General features: G+C 22.2%; 6 protein-coding genes across 6 annotated transcripts; 4 read left to right on the forward strand and 2 right to left on the reverse strand. All coding sequences in view use genetic code 6, as the record gives it.

Moving 5' to 3' along the window:
* Positions 1–528: 528 nt before the first annotated feature.
* Positions 529–2,502, forward strand: TTHERM_00277150 (transmembrane amino acid transporter protein; the record flags this gene model as incomplete). The annotated part of the gene is made up of 2 exons (XM_001018075.2): positions 529–949; positions 1,352–2,502. 2 exons carry the CDS (start codon positions 529–531, stop codon positions 2,500–2,502), a joined length of 1,572 nt encoding a protein of 523 aa, XP_001018075.2.
* Positions 2,503–3,854: 1,352 nt separating this feature from the next.
* TTHERM_00277160 (transmembrane amino acid transporter protein) lies at positions 3,855–5,976 on the forward strand (the record flags this gene model as incomplete). The annotated part of the gene is made up of 2 exons (XM_001018076.3): positions 3,855–4,278; positions 4,820–5,976. The coding sequence occupies 2 exons, from the start codon at positions 3,855–3,857 to the stop codon at positions 5,974–5,976; spliced, it is 1,581 nt and encodes a 526-aa protein (XP_001018076.1).
* A 628-nt stretch (positions 5,977–6,604) lies between these two features.
* TTHERM_00277170 (hypothetical protein) lies at positions 6,605–8,877 on the forward strand (the record flags this gene model as incomplete). Its single annotated transcript, XM_001018077.2, has 2 exons — positions 6,605–7,487; positions 7,538–8,877. The coding sequence occupies exons 1-2, from the start codon at positions 6,674–6,676 to the stop codon at positions 8,875–8,877; spliced, it is 2,154 nt and encodes a 717-aa protein (XP_001018077.2). The 5' UTR covers positions 6,605–6,673.
* A 620-nt stretch (positions 8,878–9,497) lies between these two features.
* On the reverse strand, positions 9,498–13,055 carry TTHERM_00277180 (hypothetical protein; the record flags this gene model as incomplete). The annotated part of the gene is made up of 8 exons (XM_001018078.2): positions 9,498–10,350; positions 10,409–10,655; positions 10,709–10,842; positions 10,898–11,127; positions 11,288–11,401; positions 11,457–11,584; positions 11,637–12,059; positions 12,251–13,055. 8 exons carry the CDS (start codon positions 13,053–13,055, stop codon positions 9,498–9,500), a joined length of 2,934 nt encoding a protein of 977 aa, XP_001018078.2.
* Positions 13,056–14,265: 1,210 nt separating this feature from the next.
* TTHERM_00277190 (ubiquitin family protein) lies at positions 14,266–14,841 on the reverse strand (the record flags this gene model as incomplete). Its single annotated transcript, XM_001018079.3, has 1 exon — positions 14,266–14,841. The coding sequence occupies one exon, from the start codon at positions 14,839–14,841 to the stop codon at positions 14,266–14,268; it is 576 nt and encodes a 191-aa protein (XP_001018079.1).
* Positions 14,842–15,935: 1,094 nt separating this feature from the next.
* Positions 15,936–17,631, forward strand: TTHERM_00277200 (hypothetical protein; the record flags this gene model as incomplete). Its single annotated transcript, XM_001018080.2, has 2 exons — positions 15,936–16,565; positions 16,663–17,631. The coding sequence occupies 2 exons, from the start codon at positions 15,936–15,938 to the stop codon at positions 17,629–17,631; spliced, it is 1,599 nt and encodes a 532-aa protein (XP_001018080.2).
* Positions 17,632–18,146: the final 515 nt, after the last annotated feature.

Raw genomic sequence — 18,146 nt, forward strand, 5'->3', positions numbered from 1 at the left:
CAAAAGTGTAATGATTTGTTATATTTTATCATGCTTAATTCGTTTGTAAATATTTGTTGTAACCATAAATAGAGAAAAGAAAGTTAAGGAGGATAAGTCTTTATTTTGATATCTATTGTGGGCAGACTTTTAAGAAAAATGACGATATTAAGAAGACAGAAACTACTATTTTAAAATTATGAATAGAATTAATTTTTGTTGAAATTGCATGCAATCTACATGTTTTTTAACCTTAATTTTGAAATTTACTTATAAAATTATTACTTGTAAGGTGGACTCTTTATTTTTGTCAATTCAATTCACTTTTTTACTTACATATAAATCTTATTAATTAATTTTTTCAGAATATAAGAAAGAATTTGATAATTTAATTTAGGGCTTTCTGTCAATTTGTGGTGCTCGAATATTTTATAAACTTCTCGGTTAAAAGTGCATCCATATATAAATTTTAAAATATAAATAATTATTATAACTTAAAAAAGCTATCATCAAAACTAAACCAAATTAACAAAAAAAAAAAAATAAAAAATGTCACATCATTTTAGTAGAACTAGTAGCAAAATTCCAAGTAAGCATTTTGTTACTGAAGCTTTGGAAGATTTTATGATCATAGAGCAAGAAAAAGAAATTATCCGTCACATCATTAGTAGCTAATGTGCAGATAACGAAGAAAGGAAGGAGTCCTTTGCTAAGCAGATGGAACTTAAGTAACTAGAAATCATCGAAGTTCGTAAATCCTCCTCTGTGTAAACTATATTCAGTATTTTATGCAATATGGTTGGTAGTTCTACTTTGGCTCTTCCTCCTAACGTTCTTAAAGGAGGGTTAATTATGAGTTTAATTCTCATGACCATTATCGGGTATGTTTCTTATAAAACTTGTAGCATTATAATCTTGTACCAAAGGAGAGGTGAGCTTGATTTATCATAAGTAGTAGCTCGTGTATTAGGTAATTATTTTTTTTATTTCAACATAGCGTATTTTATTTTAGATTACAACTAACAAATTTAGTATAAAGATTATTATTATCATAAATAAATATTTATCATATTTAAACCACTTTTTGTATAAAACTACAATATAATCAATTTACAGATAATCTTAGCATTAAATAAGAATTTATTATTCCAATAACAAAATATTTTATTTTAATTATTTTTAATTTTTAAAAATTTAAATTAATTTTTTTAAATAAGAATTAATCAAGAATTTTTTTTTTTTGAAGAAGTATAATAAAATAAGTTGTTTCAAATTAAAAAAAAAATTCACAAATTTACATAAATTAATTTGAATATTTAATGAGTAATTTATAATTGATTTAAGATTTAAAATATTTTGATAAAATAATTAGGTAAAAAATGGGGCAAAATATTTTGTGTTACAAGTTGCTTGCTTCTATTTATTTTGGGAATCATATATTTCTTAATTATGAACAGATGTCTGTACCCAATTACTAAGTACTTTTTTTATTTAGCTGGTAGCTCAAATTATGCTGATTAATAAAGCATAGATTTTACAAAATGGTCTATTTAATACTAGGCTATGATTCTTATAGTGCCTTGCTTTGCACTTTTTACACTTAGAGACTTAACATTTGTCATAAACTTAAGAAAAGTTGGTGTCTTAGCTATTTTTGGATATGGTTTATTTCTTATTGAAACTTTTATTGAGAATTTTATTAACGGTAATGTTTTAGAAAATTGGGATAAACTGCACTATTTTACTCCTAATTTTGCTTTGGTCGCTGGGTCATTTGCTATGGCATTCTTTATACATAACACAGTTTGCTAGATTGTATCAACTAATTAAAGATAGGAACATAATTAAAGAGATTTAGGAATAGGGTACATAATTGGATACTCAATTTATACACTGGTAACTATATGTGGAAGCATTGGAATTCTTGGTAGATTAGAAGACACTTCATAAGCAACCATTCTTATTGATTTCTATCCTACTACAGATATTCTTCCTATGATTGTTGAATTCCTTTTCTTAACTAAACTCATTACAGCAATACCAACAGTTAATTTTATCTCAAGAACCTAATTTTACAAGCTGATCTAAGAAGAACATGTAGAAATATCTAACAAACAATTCTTTTTATATAATACATTTTTCTGCTTAGCTTGTCTTACAGTCCAAATATTCTGTATTGATCCTAGTATAGTAATAGGTTTAAATGGAGCCATATGTGGATTTTTCGTGATATATATCGTTCCATTGGCATTAAGATCTAAGTGCGAAGGAAATTTGCACAACTCCACAATAATTGAAGAACTTGTCTCAGGAGAAGAGTTTACTAAATATGTTGAAGATCCTAATTTTAAATAAAGTTTAATTAGTTTTGTATAATCAGAATAACAAACATCATATATTGATTACATTAAACATAGAAGATATCGTAAAATGAAAATCTTAGAAAAAATAGCATGGGCTGCAGCCATTTGTTTTGGCCTTGGCCTTGCTGCCATTCAAGTTGTAAACATTTTTTTAAATTGAAAAAAGAACTTTCAAACAAACTAACTAATAAACAATTATTTAATTAATAAATTTAAACATAATGTATTTGAATTGGAGTAAAACTATTTATAAGTAAGTAAGTATATATTTCTTCTTAAAATAAATAAATATAAATTTTATCATCCTTTAGCAATTAAAGCATATATATTAATTAATTTCTTCTTAAAATAAACAAATTTTATTTTCTTTTTACAATTAAAAAAATTAATTTCTATTAGCAATAAAAAATTTTATTCTCATTATCCAATTATTTATTTCTTTTATTCACTTATCTTTAATACTTCTTCAAATTCATTATTTCATTTATTTATCTTTAATATTTTTTAAAAAATTCATTCATTTATCTTTAATATGTCTTCAAATTCGTCTTATTCAATTTTAAAAATTAAATAATATTTGAATTTTTTGTTGATTTATTTATTTATTATAAAGTAGTTAGGTTTTTATTTTGAGCTTTTTATTTTATTTAAGATGAAAATTAATGAAAGATTAATAAAAACATGTAATTGGATATTAGTTTTAATTGATATTACAAATTAAATTGAATAAATTGTATGTATGAAAACAAAAATTAATTAGAAGTTAAAACAATTAAAATAAAAATAAATAAACTAAGTAAATTAATTTATTCAGAAAAAATAACATATAATATTAAATAGTTTCTTAGTATATTTAATTATTAGATAAATGTTTAATTATATAGCAATCACATAAAATATTAGATTAAAAATTGAAAATTTCAGGGTATAAATAAATAAATTTGGTAGATCTATTTACACTTCAATTTATTTTATAGTACATATTAATTGTGTTTTTAATAAATTTATATTTATAATATTAATTAAGAATAATGTGAGTAGAACTAATTACTTGTTTACATTTCTAAATTTACTTATTTATAAAAAAATATTAAAAAAAGTGTAATCGAAAATAACTTTATAATTTTCAAATAAATTAATAAAGTATCTTTCTTTTTAAACATTTTTAAAATCTAATGAAAAAGTTTTAGTATATAAATAAATAGTCCTTGAATTGTTTACATTTTTATTTCTTTTGAATTGTTGTAGTTATAAAATAGATATCACTTTTTGGTATTTTAGGTAAACTAGTGACTATTAGTTTATATTTTTATTACTGATTAAATAATCTCTAAAGCAAAGTTAACATTTTTTATAAAGAAATTTAAATCAACTTGGTAAAAAAAAAATAATCATCAAAGATTAAATCATCAAAAAAAAGTATTACAAAAATTAGCAATTGAACTAGAACAAAGTGCATTAAAAAATTAATTTATAAAAACATTCAAAATTTAAGAAAAAAAAAAAGGAAAAATGTCAATATTAATGAGATCTGGAAGCAAAATTCCAGACAAAAAGAAGGACCTGGTGACAGATGGGTTCGAAGAAGTAATTTTGATGGAGTAGGAAAAATAAAATATCCGCAAAATGGTTAAAAGCGAAGGAGGTACACAAGAAGAAAGAAGAAAATCTTTCATTCAATCTATAGCAATTACTAAATCAGAAATAGCTGAAACCAGAAAAGCAACTTCAATTTAAACAATATTTGGTATCACTAACAGCATGGTTGGCAGTGTTGCCCTTGTGTTACCACCAAATATTTTAAAAGGTGGTCTGATTATGAGTTTAATTTTAATGACATTAATTGGGTTCATCTCATACAAAACATGCACGTATATTGTACTTTTCTAAAAAAAGGGAGAATCAGACTTATCAGAAGTAGTTGAGAGAATTTTAGGTAAACTTTTAGTTCATTATTGTCTTTTCTTTCAGCTTGAATTTTTATTTATTTATTGAGAGAGTTGTGAAATAGATAAAAGTAGAGATTTCATAAATAATTAATAGTAAATTCAAAGCTCTTTTCAAAGTAGTAGTCTTTTTTTATAATAGATAGAAAATAAATTTAAATATCTTCAACTATAAATTTTAATTCAATTCTGATCACTTTCCTTTTTAAAAAAGTGATCATAATTTTTAAAATATTAATTTTTTTGTAAACTAAAAATATAAAAAAACAATTTTTATTAAGATACATAAAAAATTAAATGGCTTTTTACTTCTACATTTTGTAAAAGAATTAAAATTTCTTGACAGAAATTTAGATGAATTTTTAAAAGAAATTTAATATTTTTAATTATAAATAATGTCATTTTTAAAATAATACCTTTTTAAATAAAATAAATTAATTTCTTATTTTTATCATATTTATTAATTCTTTAATTATTTTAATATTTTAAAATTATACTTTATAAAAATAAATTGTAAATTATTAAATAAAGGAAAGAAATGGTGTAGATTATTTTGTATTACAAGCAGTTTACTTTTGTTTGTAGCAGGAATTATTTATTTTATGCTTATTAATAGTGTCTTGTATCCTATAACCAAATACTTTTTCTACTTAGCAGGTAGTTCTAGCTATGCAAATCAGACAACCATAGATTTTACTTAGTGGTCTATCTAATACCAAGCTATAATTTTAATCGTTCCTTACTTTGTCCTCTTCAGTCTTAGAAATCTATCATTTATTATTAAGCTTGGTAAAATTGGAGTTTTTGCCATCTTTGTTTATGGATTATTCATCATAGAAACTTTCATAGAAAACATTGCAAGTGGAAATGTTAGCAAATATTGGGATAAGATGACCTATTTTTCACCTAATTTTGCCTTAGTTGCAGGATCTTTTGCTTTAGCCTTTTTTATTCACAATATTATTTGCTAAATCATGTCTAATAACGAAAAATAAGAGAATAACTAGAGAGATCTAGGTGCTGGATATATGCTTGTGTACATTATATATGCTTTAATAGGAACTCTAGGAAGTATAGGAATTTTAGGTAGATTGGATGATCTTTCTAATGCCAATATTATTACCGATTTCTATTCAAGTACAGATATCTTGCCTGTGATTGTTGAATTCCTTTTTCTAATTTAATTGAGCACAGCTATTCCTGTATTAAATTTTATTGCTAGAACTTAATTCTACAATCTTATTTAAGGAGATGAAGAAGAAATTAGTGGAAAGCAATTTTTCTACTACAATTTAGTATTTTCTATTTGTTGTCTTACTTTCTAAATTTTATGTGTTAGCCCAAGTATAGTAATAGGACTCGATGGAGCTCTATGTGGTTTTATAATAATTTACATGATTCCTTTTGCTTTAAGAATAAAAAGCTAGGATGCTGCTAATAATTCTACAGTAGAGGAAGAAGAAGCTGTTGTTTTCGAAGAAGTACAAAACTACTAACCCCCATAATTAGTTGATAGCGATATTTCTTATGGAAGTATTGATAAATCAACACAAGTCAAATACGCTGAAAGTACAAAAATATAGAATCATATTCCCATGTCTATTTTTGAAAAAGCTGCTTGGGTATTGGCTTTGATTTTTGGTTTTAGTTTAGGTGTTATTCAAATCTTAAATATCTTTGGTATTTGAAAAGAAATCTATCTATCTATTTGCTTTTAATATATTGATGAAATGTTAACAATAACTATTTAAAAAAAAAATTATTTGTTTTAATATGAAATTTTGGATATATTCCTCCTAATAAATATATAATATTATCCTATTGATAAATGTTTTATTTATTTGCTTCTATATTTTTATAATTGAAATTTGTTTGTTTCTAATTATATACAAATATTTTATTAATTCAAAAAAGATAAATGTATATTCCTCTTTATAATTATTTTTTAATCAAAAAAATTTCATTTTTATTTTAAGCAATTCAAAAAAATAAATTAAGAGAATTCAATAAATGGATTATTAATAAAAAATGAATGAATTACATACAAGCTAAAACAATTATATAACTGATTTAATAGAAGAAATGTTAACAATAACTATTATAAAATGTAATTTAGTTGTTTTAATGCAAAATTTTGGAAATATTCCTCCTAATATTATCATATTGATAAATTTTTAATCAATTACTTCTATATTATTGTAATTTAAGCCTATTTGATTCTAAATATTACATATAAGATATTACAAATATTATATTAATCCATCAGAAAGATATATATATTCTTTGTAATTATTTTTTAATCAATAAATTTCATTTTTAATTTTAAATATTAGAATTACATAAAATTAAAGAGTATCAAATAAATTAATTATAACTAAAAGATAGATGAATTATATACAAACTATTACAATTATATAGTTGATTATTTGCATATTTGCATTTGAAAATAATATTTTACATTCGAAATATAATGACACATACAAAATAGAGAAAAAGATAAAACATACTTTTAGCTACCATTTAGATCAAATTAAAAATCATCCTATCAGAATTACTTCTGATTTTACAAGACTAGAAACATAAATTTAAGAAGATCAAATAAAATAAATTTAGCAAGTATTTAATAAAGTTACAGAATAATTTTCTTAAATACTTAGCATTGAAATAAATTATGATAGAATTAGATTTCCAACTTCATAAAAATGTGGAAGTATAAATGTAGATTTTAGAGATACAGATGTAGGAATAGAAAATAGTGATTTACATATATATTTCGATATTAGTTATTAAACGCTTGCTTAACCATGTGAATTTCTTCATAATAATGGAAGACCTATATTTGGTTACTTTTTAATTTAATAATAAGAATTCTTTTAGGTAAATATCAATTTTTAAAAGGCATTTATATTTTTTTGTTCATTGTAATCCAATTAGCTATTGAGCTAATTATTTTTTTTATAGAATAATTAAATTTCTATTAACTAGGATATTTAAATAAATTTCATCAGATAGATGAGGCAAATTTTACTATTGTCTGAAAAGTTATATCCAATTTTTAGAGATAATAAATCAAATAAATAATATGAAATTGATGTTTACTCTACTAGAATATTGATTTAAAATTAAAAGATTACTCTGCTCAAATTTCCAAATCTTACGAAAATTGCTCAGAAGTATTTTTAATGTGATCTAATTGAAGGTAAATAATAAATTTTATGCGTTCTTTTAGAATAAAATTTTTTGAAAAAGGAATGATTTTGATTTCAGATATAAATGAAAAAATATAAGATTGGATTTATATAAGTGATGATTTAAATGTCTAAAATGATCAAGGTAGTTTAAAAGTATTTAATGTATTTGATTTGTCACTTTTAAAAGATTCTGGATGGTATCATCTTAAGAATGCTTAACAAGAAAAGTTAGAAGATTGGGATGGAGTTGGCTGCAATATATAAAATCAATATAAATTAGATTAAATTTATTTAAATATTATGCAAATAAATAGCTTAAAGTGTCATTCTAATTGCAATACTTGCTTCGGTGAATCTGAATAATAATGCTTAAGTTGCAAAGAGAATGATAGGTTATTAAATTATGAATGTATTAATATTTGTCCTGAAGACTAAGAATGGGATTATGAAAAATTATAATGTAGAAATATCGTGTTCGAATTAAAGACTATGTATTGCAATTATTGCATATCAGGCCAGTTTTGTTATAAAGGCTCCTGCTTGGATTCATGTGAAGAAGGATTTTCTACCTAAGTAGTCGAAAATTAAGTAGTCTGTGAAAAATGTTAACAAAATTGTCAATCTTGCATTTCAACTGATTTATGCCTTAGATGCCAAAGCCCATTTAAATTGTAAAATGGCAAATGTGTAAGTGAGTGTGAATCTGGCTTTTATTTAAATAACTCAAGTTACTGTTAAAAATGCCATTCTTCATGCTCTTCTTGTATAGGAAATAAGTTTAATTAGTGTTTATCCTGCTCTATTTCATCAATACTTTAAGATGGAAAGTGTCAAAAAATTGAAGAAAACTCTAATTTAAACAATTTTGAACAAAATTAAAATAAATCAAAATATGAGTTTTTGGAAAAAAGTGAGTAAGAAAATAAAAATTTAGATTTTAATAATTCAAAAAGTAGGAGAAGCCCTTCAAGACCTCGTAGAAGTAGCAGGTCTCCTTCTACTACGCGCAGGAGCCATATAGGTCACGCAAGAAGAAGTTCAACACATCATGAAGATAAAGAAATGTGTGGTTAAGGATTCTTTTCTTAAATTGTATCTGGGAAACATGTATGTTTGAAATGCATGATAGGTTGTATATTTTGTAAATAATTAGCTAGGTGCGATAAGTGTGAATTGGGTTATGTTTATTAAAATGGAGTGTGTGAAAATAAATCTTAAAAAAATATTGTTTAAAATGAATATTTTGAATCATGTCATGATACTTGCAAGACTTGTTCTGGTCCTCTTAGCAGTAACTGTTTATCTTGTTACTATAATTTTAATTTAGAAGATGGAAGCTGCATCTAAAATATAAATAAAAATATTCACTAAAATATTGAAGATCTTGAGAAAAAATGACTGAAAAGTCCTTATAAAATAATAAAGTTTTATTTTATTTCGATTTTTAATTATTTTTAGTATTTGTTAATTTTGCAATTAAAGCAAATACAATTTAAGTAAAAAAATAATTTTAAATTTACAATAAGAATATTTTCTGTCTAATATATTATAATTTTTTGCAAAAAGCAAAATGTTTTATAGAATTTTGCAATACTAAAAATAATCATCTCTATTTATTTATTAAAGATTATGTTTAAAAATAAAAATTATTTTCTGATATATTTTGATAAATTAAATGAAAAATAGAAATTATTTCATCAAAATGTTTATTAAAAAATTTTGTTCAAAATTTAAATTCCACATTTCGGTTTAGGAATTCAGAGAAAATGAGAGTTTGTTTATGGTATTCCTAAAAATTTTTAAATCCAAAATATTAATAATCATTTTTTATATATTTTAAATATCTTTAATACATACAAACTTTCTATTTTTAAGTAAAATAAATTAAATTTGTCAATATAAAAAATTAGCTATAATATTGCACTCTCTTTTAAGTTATACATGTAAAATATAAAGTAGTTTTTTATAAATAATTAATAAAGTATTTTTTTTATTTTGTAAGTGAATTTATTAAAAAATCATTATTTCCATCCTTTAAAATCTTTTAATTGCTCGCTTGCATCTAAAATTAACTTTTTAAAAAGAATTTATTCTGCAACAGCAATATTTTAAAATGTTAATACTTTAATATCTAAAGTATTCTTTTTATTTACTGATTATAATTGAAGTTTATTGAGCTTATTTTAAAAGAAATTCATACGATTTCCTTGTTATTGGACTTAATCTTTATTTTTATTTACTACTTGCAATAAATTATTTTCATCATCTTCTTTTATTACATAAATATCTTTGCTTTTTCTTGTAAACAAACATTCTTTAATTGTGTCTAAAAAAGATAGAGGCTAAGTTGGGTAGAATAAAAATCTGTCTTTATCTTGCAGAGATAAATCAGTCATAAAATAAGGATTTATAGAAAAATTATTAAACTTTTCTACATTTATTTTGGCATTTATGAAGTCTTAACTGCTTGCAAAATCAAATACGCCATTGTTTGCTTAATTTTTTTAATTAGGAGATTTTTATGAAGTCTTAGACTTTCTTACTTTTTTTATATTAATTATTTTTAGTTCAGTTATTTTTTAAAGTTCTTTCCCTGCTTTAAGAGGAGAAACAGGAGGACTTGGGAAGAATGTGGCTGATTTTTTTGATTTTAATGGATTACCAGATAAATTCGATTCGCTCTAAGAGTTATTTAAATTTTCTAAAGGAGAAAGTGGACTCATCTAAGAAGATTGATAGGAATTAACTAAATTAGATTGCTCAACAATATCATTATTTAAATGAACTAATCCTAATTTTATTTTTTGCATAAGAACTCTCCTTTCAATCAGGCATCTTCTAAAGAATTTCAAACTGGCCTTTTTTTATTCACTTAATAAAAAAATATTAATTTAAAATTTTTAATTGGCTGATTGTTTGTTTGCTTTACTTGTTAATAGTTGAGATACGAATTTATACATTATAGTTTTTAGCGTTTCCATCATTAAGTAGTGGGTCATTTTGCTTAATTAGCATGCTTACTCTTTTAATTAATTTTGCAGTTGATTCTTTTTTACCGTTTTATTTGCTCAATTTCTCGTTTATCATGATATTATTGCATGTATCATTCCAAAGAATATTTAAATAATCTGTTCTTTTTGAATAAAGCTCTCTATACCAAGACTAAATAAATCTGACTAATAACAAATCAAAAATGATATAATTTAATTTTAATTTCAATCTTTAATACCTTTCTATTTGTATAGCTCTATCTTTTTTTGTAGCAACCAAGTCTCAGAGGATTTAAATAAAAATTTTTACAAAATAAAACCACTTTATTTTTTTGCTTTTTATAAAATCAATTTAGCTCTAACATTCAATGCTCTATTTTATAAAAATTTTAAAAGATAATTTTTTAATAAATTACAATATTTTTTACATAGTGGAGTACATTAACATCTTTTGTTAAACAGTTTTAGATCTTAATTTAATTAAAACATCTTTGAAAAATTTATTGAGTAAATCTTTAGCTCTTTGTATTTTGATATTCCACATTTTATTTTTAAAAATAATTAATCTTAAATCTTAAAAAATTTTAGGCAAATGCAGAATTGTTATCCATGTTTTATAGAACTTCAATTTAGACTATTTTTCTTCAATTTTCAATCTCTTTTTTAGTAAATTTAGTAAAATAATTAAAATATTTTTATATTTCTAAAAATAAATTAAATTCTTTTAAAGAAAACTTGTTTTATTATTTTAATATGCTCAAATTAATGTTTTGACTTTATACTAAATTAAATGCAGATAAATTAACATTATTGATTACCTCTTGCTTTTTAATTTCATTTTTTGCAAGCCATTAGAGATTTTTTTCAAATTTTTGCTCAAACAATTCCTATTGCTTTTTTTAAGCTTGTGCAATTTTTTCAGCCTTCATTTTCTAGAATTAAATAAAATTTGAAATCTAATTCTAATTTATTTTGATATAATTTTACATTATCTATGACTGCTTTTTATTAGATTTAATTTTTATAATCAACTGCAACTTCTTAATTTATTTTAACGAAATCTTTGTTTTTACACATTTTTAAGCTCTTTTCTCTTCTTCTTTTAATTATTTCAGCTATTTATTTTTAGTTAATATCTAAGCAATAAAAATAAAGCAAATAAATTACCAATTTCCATTTTGAATATTTTATCATTCGAAGTAAATTAAATAAAATTTTTTTGTTTCAAAACTTTTGCTGATCCATTCTAATGAATAATATCTTCTTTGTACTTTTGAGTTTGAGCTATTAGTTCTATTTCACAATTAGTCTAAGAAGATACATGCATGAAAATGTATTTAATTTCTTCTGAATGATTTATACCTTCATATAGTATAATAGTTTTATCTGTTTGCTACATCATGTAATCATGCTGAAAGTGATCTGGAGGTTTATTTAAATGGTATTTTTTACTAAAGTAAATAGTGTAATATCCACTATTAATAAAAGTTCTCAGAACAATAGGAAAGTTTTTATCAATAGTCTTTATTTTAATTAACTTAGACTCTCCAAATAATAGCTAAATATGAAGTTTTTGACCTAATCTTAAAGCTTTGAAATATAAAAATATTAAATTATTCATTTATGAAATTTATATGAAATTTAAAAAATTCTCAACTAAATTCATATTAGTTTTTATATTTAAATTATAAAAATTAAATAAAGTAATAATAGTTAAAATTATTGTTTAGCCTAATAGTAATTTTTTAATAAGTATTTAATCATTTTAAGAATTTACTTACTTTAATATTCAGGGTATATTTCCTTAAATAATTCTTTAATTAGTTCAAAATGATGATTTTTTTACTCTACTTTAGTTTCTTTTAAAAGGTTTTTAGATTCGTATTCATCTAAGTAGGTCAATGATTGAATAATTTAGCTATTTTATTATGCTGTATATTTTGATATATCAGCTTAAGAACTCTGTCTAGTTCTTAATAATCGAATGTTAGCTTCAGAACTCCTATTTCTAGCACTTAAAATTTCAAGATTCTTTAAATTCATATTTTTGCCTCTTTCTTAGGCACTATCAGGTTAATCTTGCAAGTAAGCAGAACTACGAATTTAGTTTAAGCTAGCAGATTGCTCAAATCCTATGTTTGTTCTGTTTTGAGGAGTAATAAAGTTATTTAAAGTAGTCTATTTTTTAGTTCTTCTTGCAATCATTTTAGTAAATGTTTCAGTAGGACTATATGCTTCTTACCATTATGACCCTTTCGTTGAAGAAAAATGAGCATTATAATTGTTTCTGGCTGTAAAATTTCCATCTTTTGATAAGTAGTTTAGCTAGTTAATATATTTTTTTTAACTATCTTTGGAGTAGTTTCGGGATGTTTCAATATGATTCAAGCTATTTGTATTCGATGTTGATCCTACTAATCTTAGATTCAATTATGGTACATCTTATTCTTAAATAGGTTTTATACCCTTTAGCATTCTTTTATGCATCGGGCTTAGAGAAGTAGACTTTGTTTACATTTTAGGCAAAAGTTATGGCTAAATGAAGTCTCTAACTTCTTAAATATTTTCTTCACAAATTTAATCCATTTAATTAAAAATAGCAATCTAAATTAGTAAAAAAAATATAATACTTTGGAAATAGTTAAAACTTTTAAGTTGTTATTAAATGTATAGATATTACCTTAAATTCTGCTCATTCAGTATAATTTGACAAAGTCCTCAACTAAAATAGCAATTTAGATAAATTAATTAGCTTTGGAAAACAATAGTATCCATTAATTTTCAAATATAAATAAATAGTATTTTTGTTATTTTAATAATAAATCTAATCAACTAAAATTTTTTCTTTACATAGAAATTGACAATTTATTTATTTATTTTCTCACTTAAAGTAAGTAACATAATTAGGCATCATTTTTAATTTAGAATAATAAATTTCCATATAAATATCATTTGTAAATATTGAACGAAACTTTGAAATTGAATTAATAATTCAAAATAGATTTTTACAAATCAAATAAAAAAAATTTAGAAAACTTGTTTTGAGCCAATAAATAATTTTCTTTTCCTCTGTAATTTTTCATGTAATAAATAAATATCTTTTTTAATATTTTTAAACAATTTTTTCTAACAGAATATTTCTTACTAAGACAATCAATTTGCAGCTTTCTTAAATCAGTTTTAAATAAAATATTTGATAATTTTAAAAATAAGAGTTAAAAATTAAATTTAAAATTATTTTTATAATTAATTTATACAAAAAATAATAGAAATTTATCAATATTTTAGAAAATAAGGTTTTTATAATATCTAAGAAGCAAATTTATTTATTTACTTTACTTTTTCAAATGGTTTTTTTATTTTTTAGCAAAATATAATAAAACTAATTTCAAGAATAGTTTGTTTCATCATTTTAATAGATTTTACTCTTTCATTTAAAAATTATAATATTTATTTAATATCCTTTCTTTAATGCAACTAAATTGCTTTTATCTAAAAACTTAAATTTTTTATCACAAATCAATTAAAAATATTAATTTAAGAAGATTTATTTGATTGATGAATTTAAAAAAGAATCAATTCATAATTGTTTAAAATTTTGTTTAAAAAAATATTTTAAAACTTGAATTTACAAAAAGATAAATTCAACTTTGTTTTTGAATGAGCTTTCTGATTGAAAAAATAAAAAGAAAATAAATTTTTTGTTAGTAGAAATTAATTTTTTAATAAGAATTATGTCTAGATTACACGAATATACAATAAATAACAGCTTAAGTAATTTTAGTTAAATAAATTATCAATTATAATACATTTCCAAAGACATACCATCATGAATTTCATAATCTTCAAGAGTAATATGATCTTTGAATACTTAATGCCATTTTTACAATTTAATTTTTTCTGCTCTTGTACCAGTTTTTGCTTGTATTAGTTTTTTCAAAATTCCTATGGTATCTGAAGGTAAACATTTGATTCTTTCTTTTTTACCCAAACGATCATTAATTATTACTTCAATCATAACAGGATTATATGATGAAACACCTTCTAATTTTTCTGGTCCTTTTCTTTCAATTTTTTTGGGAACAAATCCATATTTTTACTATACTTTTAAAAGAGCTTCTTCTTCTGCTTACTTTTCTTCTTTTATTTTTTCCCACACTTTTTCTACTTTTGATTATGTGTTTTATGCTAATGATTATTAATCATCATTATTTTGAGAGGGCTTTTCTCTAAGCTTATCATTTTTATCATTTCTATCATATTTATGCGATTTTTTATCTCTAGAATGGCTTCTCTTTCTTTCCTTTCTATCTTTATGGTCTTTATGCTTTTTTTTATCTCTGCTACGAGATCTAGAACGGCTTCTACCCATTTTTTTACACTTTTTATCTTTTATTACGTTTAGATAATATTTCAAAATATATTTATAATAATTTATTATAATCAATCGATCAAGTGAGCTAATATAATCAAATTTATTATTTGCTTTGAAACAAATACAAACAAGATAAAATTAAATTATTTAGCTTTATTGTTATTCAAATTATAAAATTATATTATTTTATCTTAAAAATTTAATTTAAAAAGTAAAAAAACAACCATCAAAGGCTTTAATGATAAAATGCAGTTCTAAATTTGTTTAAAAATAGGACATTAATAAAGTTAATTAAAATTAAGTAAAAGAAAGAAACAATGAATGAATGAATTATTAGAATATGTTTCCCTTATATTATTTTAAGTGCAAATAGCAAAAAATCTAAGAAATATATTTTGAAAGTATTTGTTTTATTTTAATGACTATTTTTCTTTGTTATTAAAATAAAAAAATTTATTTAATAAAAATTTAGTAATTCTAGTTAAAATAATTTAATAGATATGTTAAAAATTCTAGAAAGGATATCTATATTTTTAGATTATTTTGTTTTTTAGTTACATAAAAAAACAAAAATTTAAATATTAATGAATATATTAAGGATTGCAAAATAAATTATTAAATTGTAATTAATATTAAATTATTAAACAAAATGCCTTGGATTAAATTTTAATATGTATTTTTTCAATCAATAAAATGTTGACTCATCAGTATAAACTATGAATTACAGAGCTTACATACAATTTTGATAAAATTTCATTCAAATTTTTAAAGATTTGGAGACATTAAGCAAATACACAAAATAAATAAAAAATTTATATCTTTTTTTGATTGAATGGAATGTTTTGTAAAACAAACAAACATCCAAGCTATTATTTTCAAATAAATTTCATTGAAATTCAAAAATGAATGGCTTGTTTATTTATAATAGCAGAATAAACAAGGAGCATTCATTCATTCATTAATTTTTTTGGCGAAAAAAATCAAATTTATTTATCAAGTTTATTCAATTTATATGATAAGTAAATTGCATTTATTTATTAGGTTAGATAGAAAAATTAATAATATAATAATTAGGTTTGTATGTGAATTAAATGTTGTAATTAATATTACTCAATATAATTCATATTATTTAAAGCAAGGTAGAAGAGAAAAGCAATTAAATAGCACTGCCACCTTAATTTCACTCTTTTATTATATAAATGCTAAATAAATTACTTTAAAAAACTAGAAATGCAAAATTAGGTGACTAAACTCCAACTAGCAAATCAACATCCTAATCAGTAGCAGTGAGCAGCACTAAGCAAAATAGTGATGCTCAAAAAGATAGTTACTTATTTTCAGCTAATTCTGTCACATAAATATAATTTTCATCTCAATAAGGTGTCAAATAGTAAACTAGTTCAACAGTAATTCAACAAATACCTCCTTCTCTACAACGTTAGTCTAGCCCAGTATCTAAAAGCTTGTATAGCCCTAATCAAAGCCTACATATGTATAATTCTCATTAGCCATCAGCGAGATCCTCAGCTTCAGTTAATATATAAAATAATTAATTTGCAAACAGCGTTTATAATAGTAATAATTTATGCAACCTTTAAGACAAGTAAAAAACTTCAGTTTAAATCAGTACTAATAACAAATAATAATTGGATGTTGCATAAGAAAACAGTAAAGTTAATACTCCTCAAACAATTAAGTTTAAATCTTTAGATGCACAAAATGTAATATTATTTTAATAATAGATTATTTAAGAGATTATTTTCTATTTAATTTAGTTTTTTTTTTGAACTGACTAAATTTTTTATTTGATATTTCTAGTTATCGATTCAAAGGGTAGCTGTTAATCTGAGTAATATAGAAGAATTCAAAGAAGGCGATTTAAAAAAGGATTAACAAAAATAATTGACATAGGCAGCAAATGATTTTAGTCAAAGAGAATAGGAACTCTAAGGAACTATAAAATCGCTTCAAACTAAGATCTAACAGCTCGTTAAGGAGCTTGAAAAGCAAACAAATCTCTCAAACTAGGCATTAGAAGACAACTCTTTGTTTAGAAAGAAATATTAAGAATTAAAAGAAAACTCTTCATCGAAATAGTAACAATAGTAATAAAACTCTCTCTTCGGAAGGTCTGACAGCATCAGTTCATAACAGCCAAATTAATCTGACTTAATTGCTTCAGTTTAAATGTTAGAATTGCAAGAAGAAAATAAAAAGTTGAAATAAAAATTTTAATAAGCATAGTTGTAAGCATCTTAATGGCGTGAAAAATATGAAAATTAAGAAAAATTGTATGAACAATAAGAAGAAAATCTAAAAGAAAAAATAAAAGATTAATATTAAAAGGAAATACAAGCCCTAAATAACGAGTTGAATAAATACAAATAATAATCGTTTGGCATAAATAAATCTAAAAAAGTGGCTTCTCTTCTAAGATAAAGCAATAGTAACAACACGAACAATATGTTGAAAGAGAATAACAACAATAATAACTAGGCTTAATATTCTGATGATTGGCATCAAAATTACATGATTTTAAAGGAGGAAAAGGAAAAGTCAGAAAAAATGTTGAAAAAGAGGATTGAGTCTTTAGAAGAATAAAATGCTTTCTTATAAAATGAAGTTAACTAATTACATTAAAAAAATGATCAACTTTAAGGACTCTGTGATGAACCTAAATTCACTGTGAAATAATAATATAATTATAACCAGGATTCTCAATTTCAAAATCGCAAATCTAACAATTTACAAGAACTTAATTACTATTTCAGCCAAAATCTTAGTTGATAACTACATGCATTTCTGATTAAATAAAACTCAGAAAAAATAATAAACAAACAAACAACCTTTCTTCATTTATTTATTTTTGGACCATTTGCAACCTATATTTTTAATAACAGATTAATTATCTTCATTCATTTTTACTGTTATAACTCTAAAATTATTTTATTTTCAAAAAAATTATCAAATTTTAACTTTAAAAAAAAAATATTTATTACTTTTCTTGTAAAATTAACTATAAATTAAGTCATCTTTTTGTTGAAATTAATTATATGTTTTATGTTTATTAAATAAATGATTATTTCTTTGATAATCCTATATTCTATCAAATATTTTCCTATAATTTTGCTTTTAAATTTAATTGATATTCTGTAATTAATTAGGTTTCTCTGGTATTAATTCATGCAACATTATCAGATAAATATATTTAATAAATTTCATTATATTTTAGAATTAATTATTATTTTCTATTATAATAAATCTCTTTGAATTTATAAACTCAATAAAAAATTAGCTTTTGA

The sequence above is a fragment of the Tetrahymena thermophila genome, assembly GCF_000189635.1.
Source record: "Tetrahymena thermophila SB210 genomic scaffold scf_8254600, whole genome shotgun sequence".
Taxonomy (NCBI): domain Eukaryota; phylum Ciliophora; class Oligohymenophorea; order Hymenostomatida; family Tetrahymenidae; genus Tetrahymena; species Tetrahymena thermophila.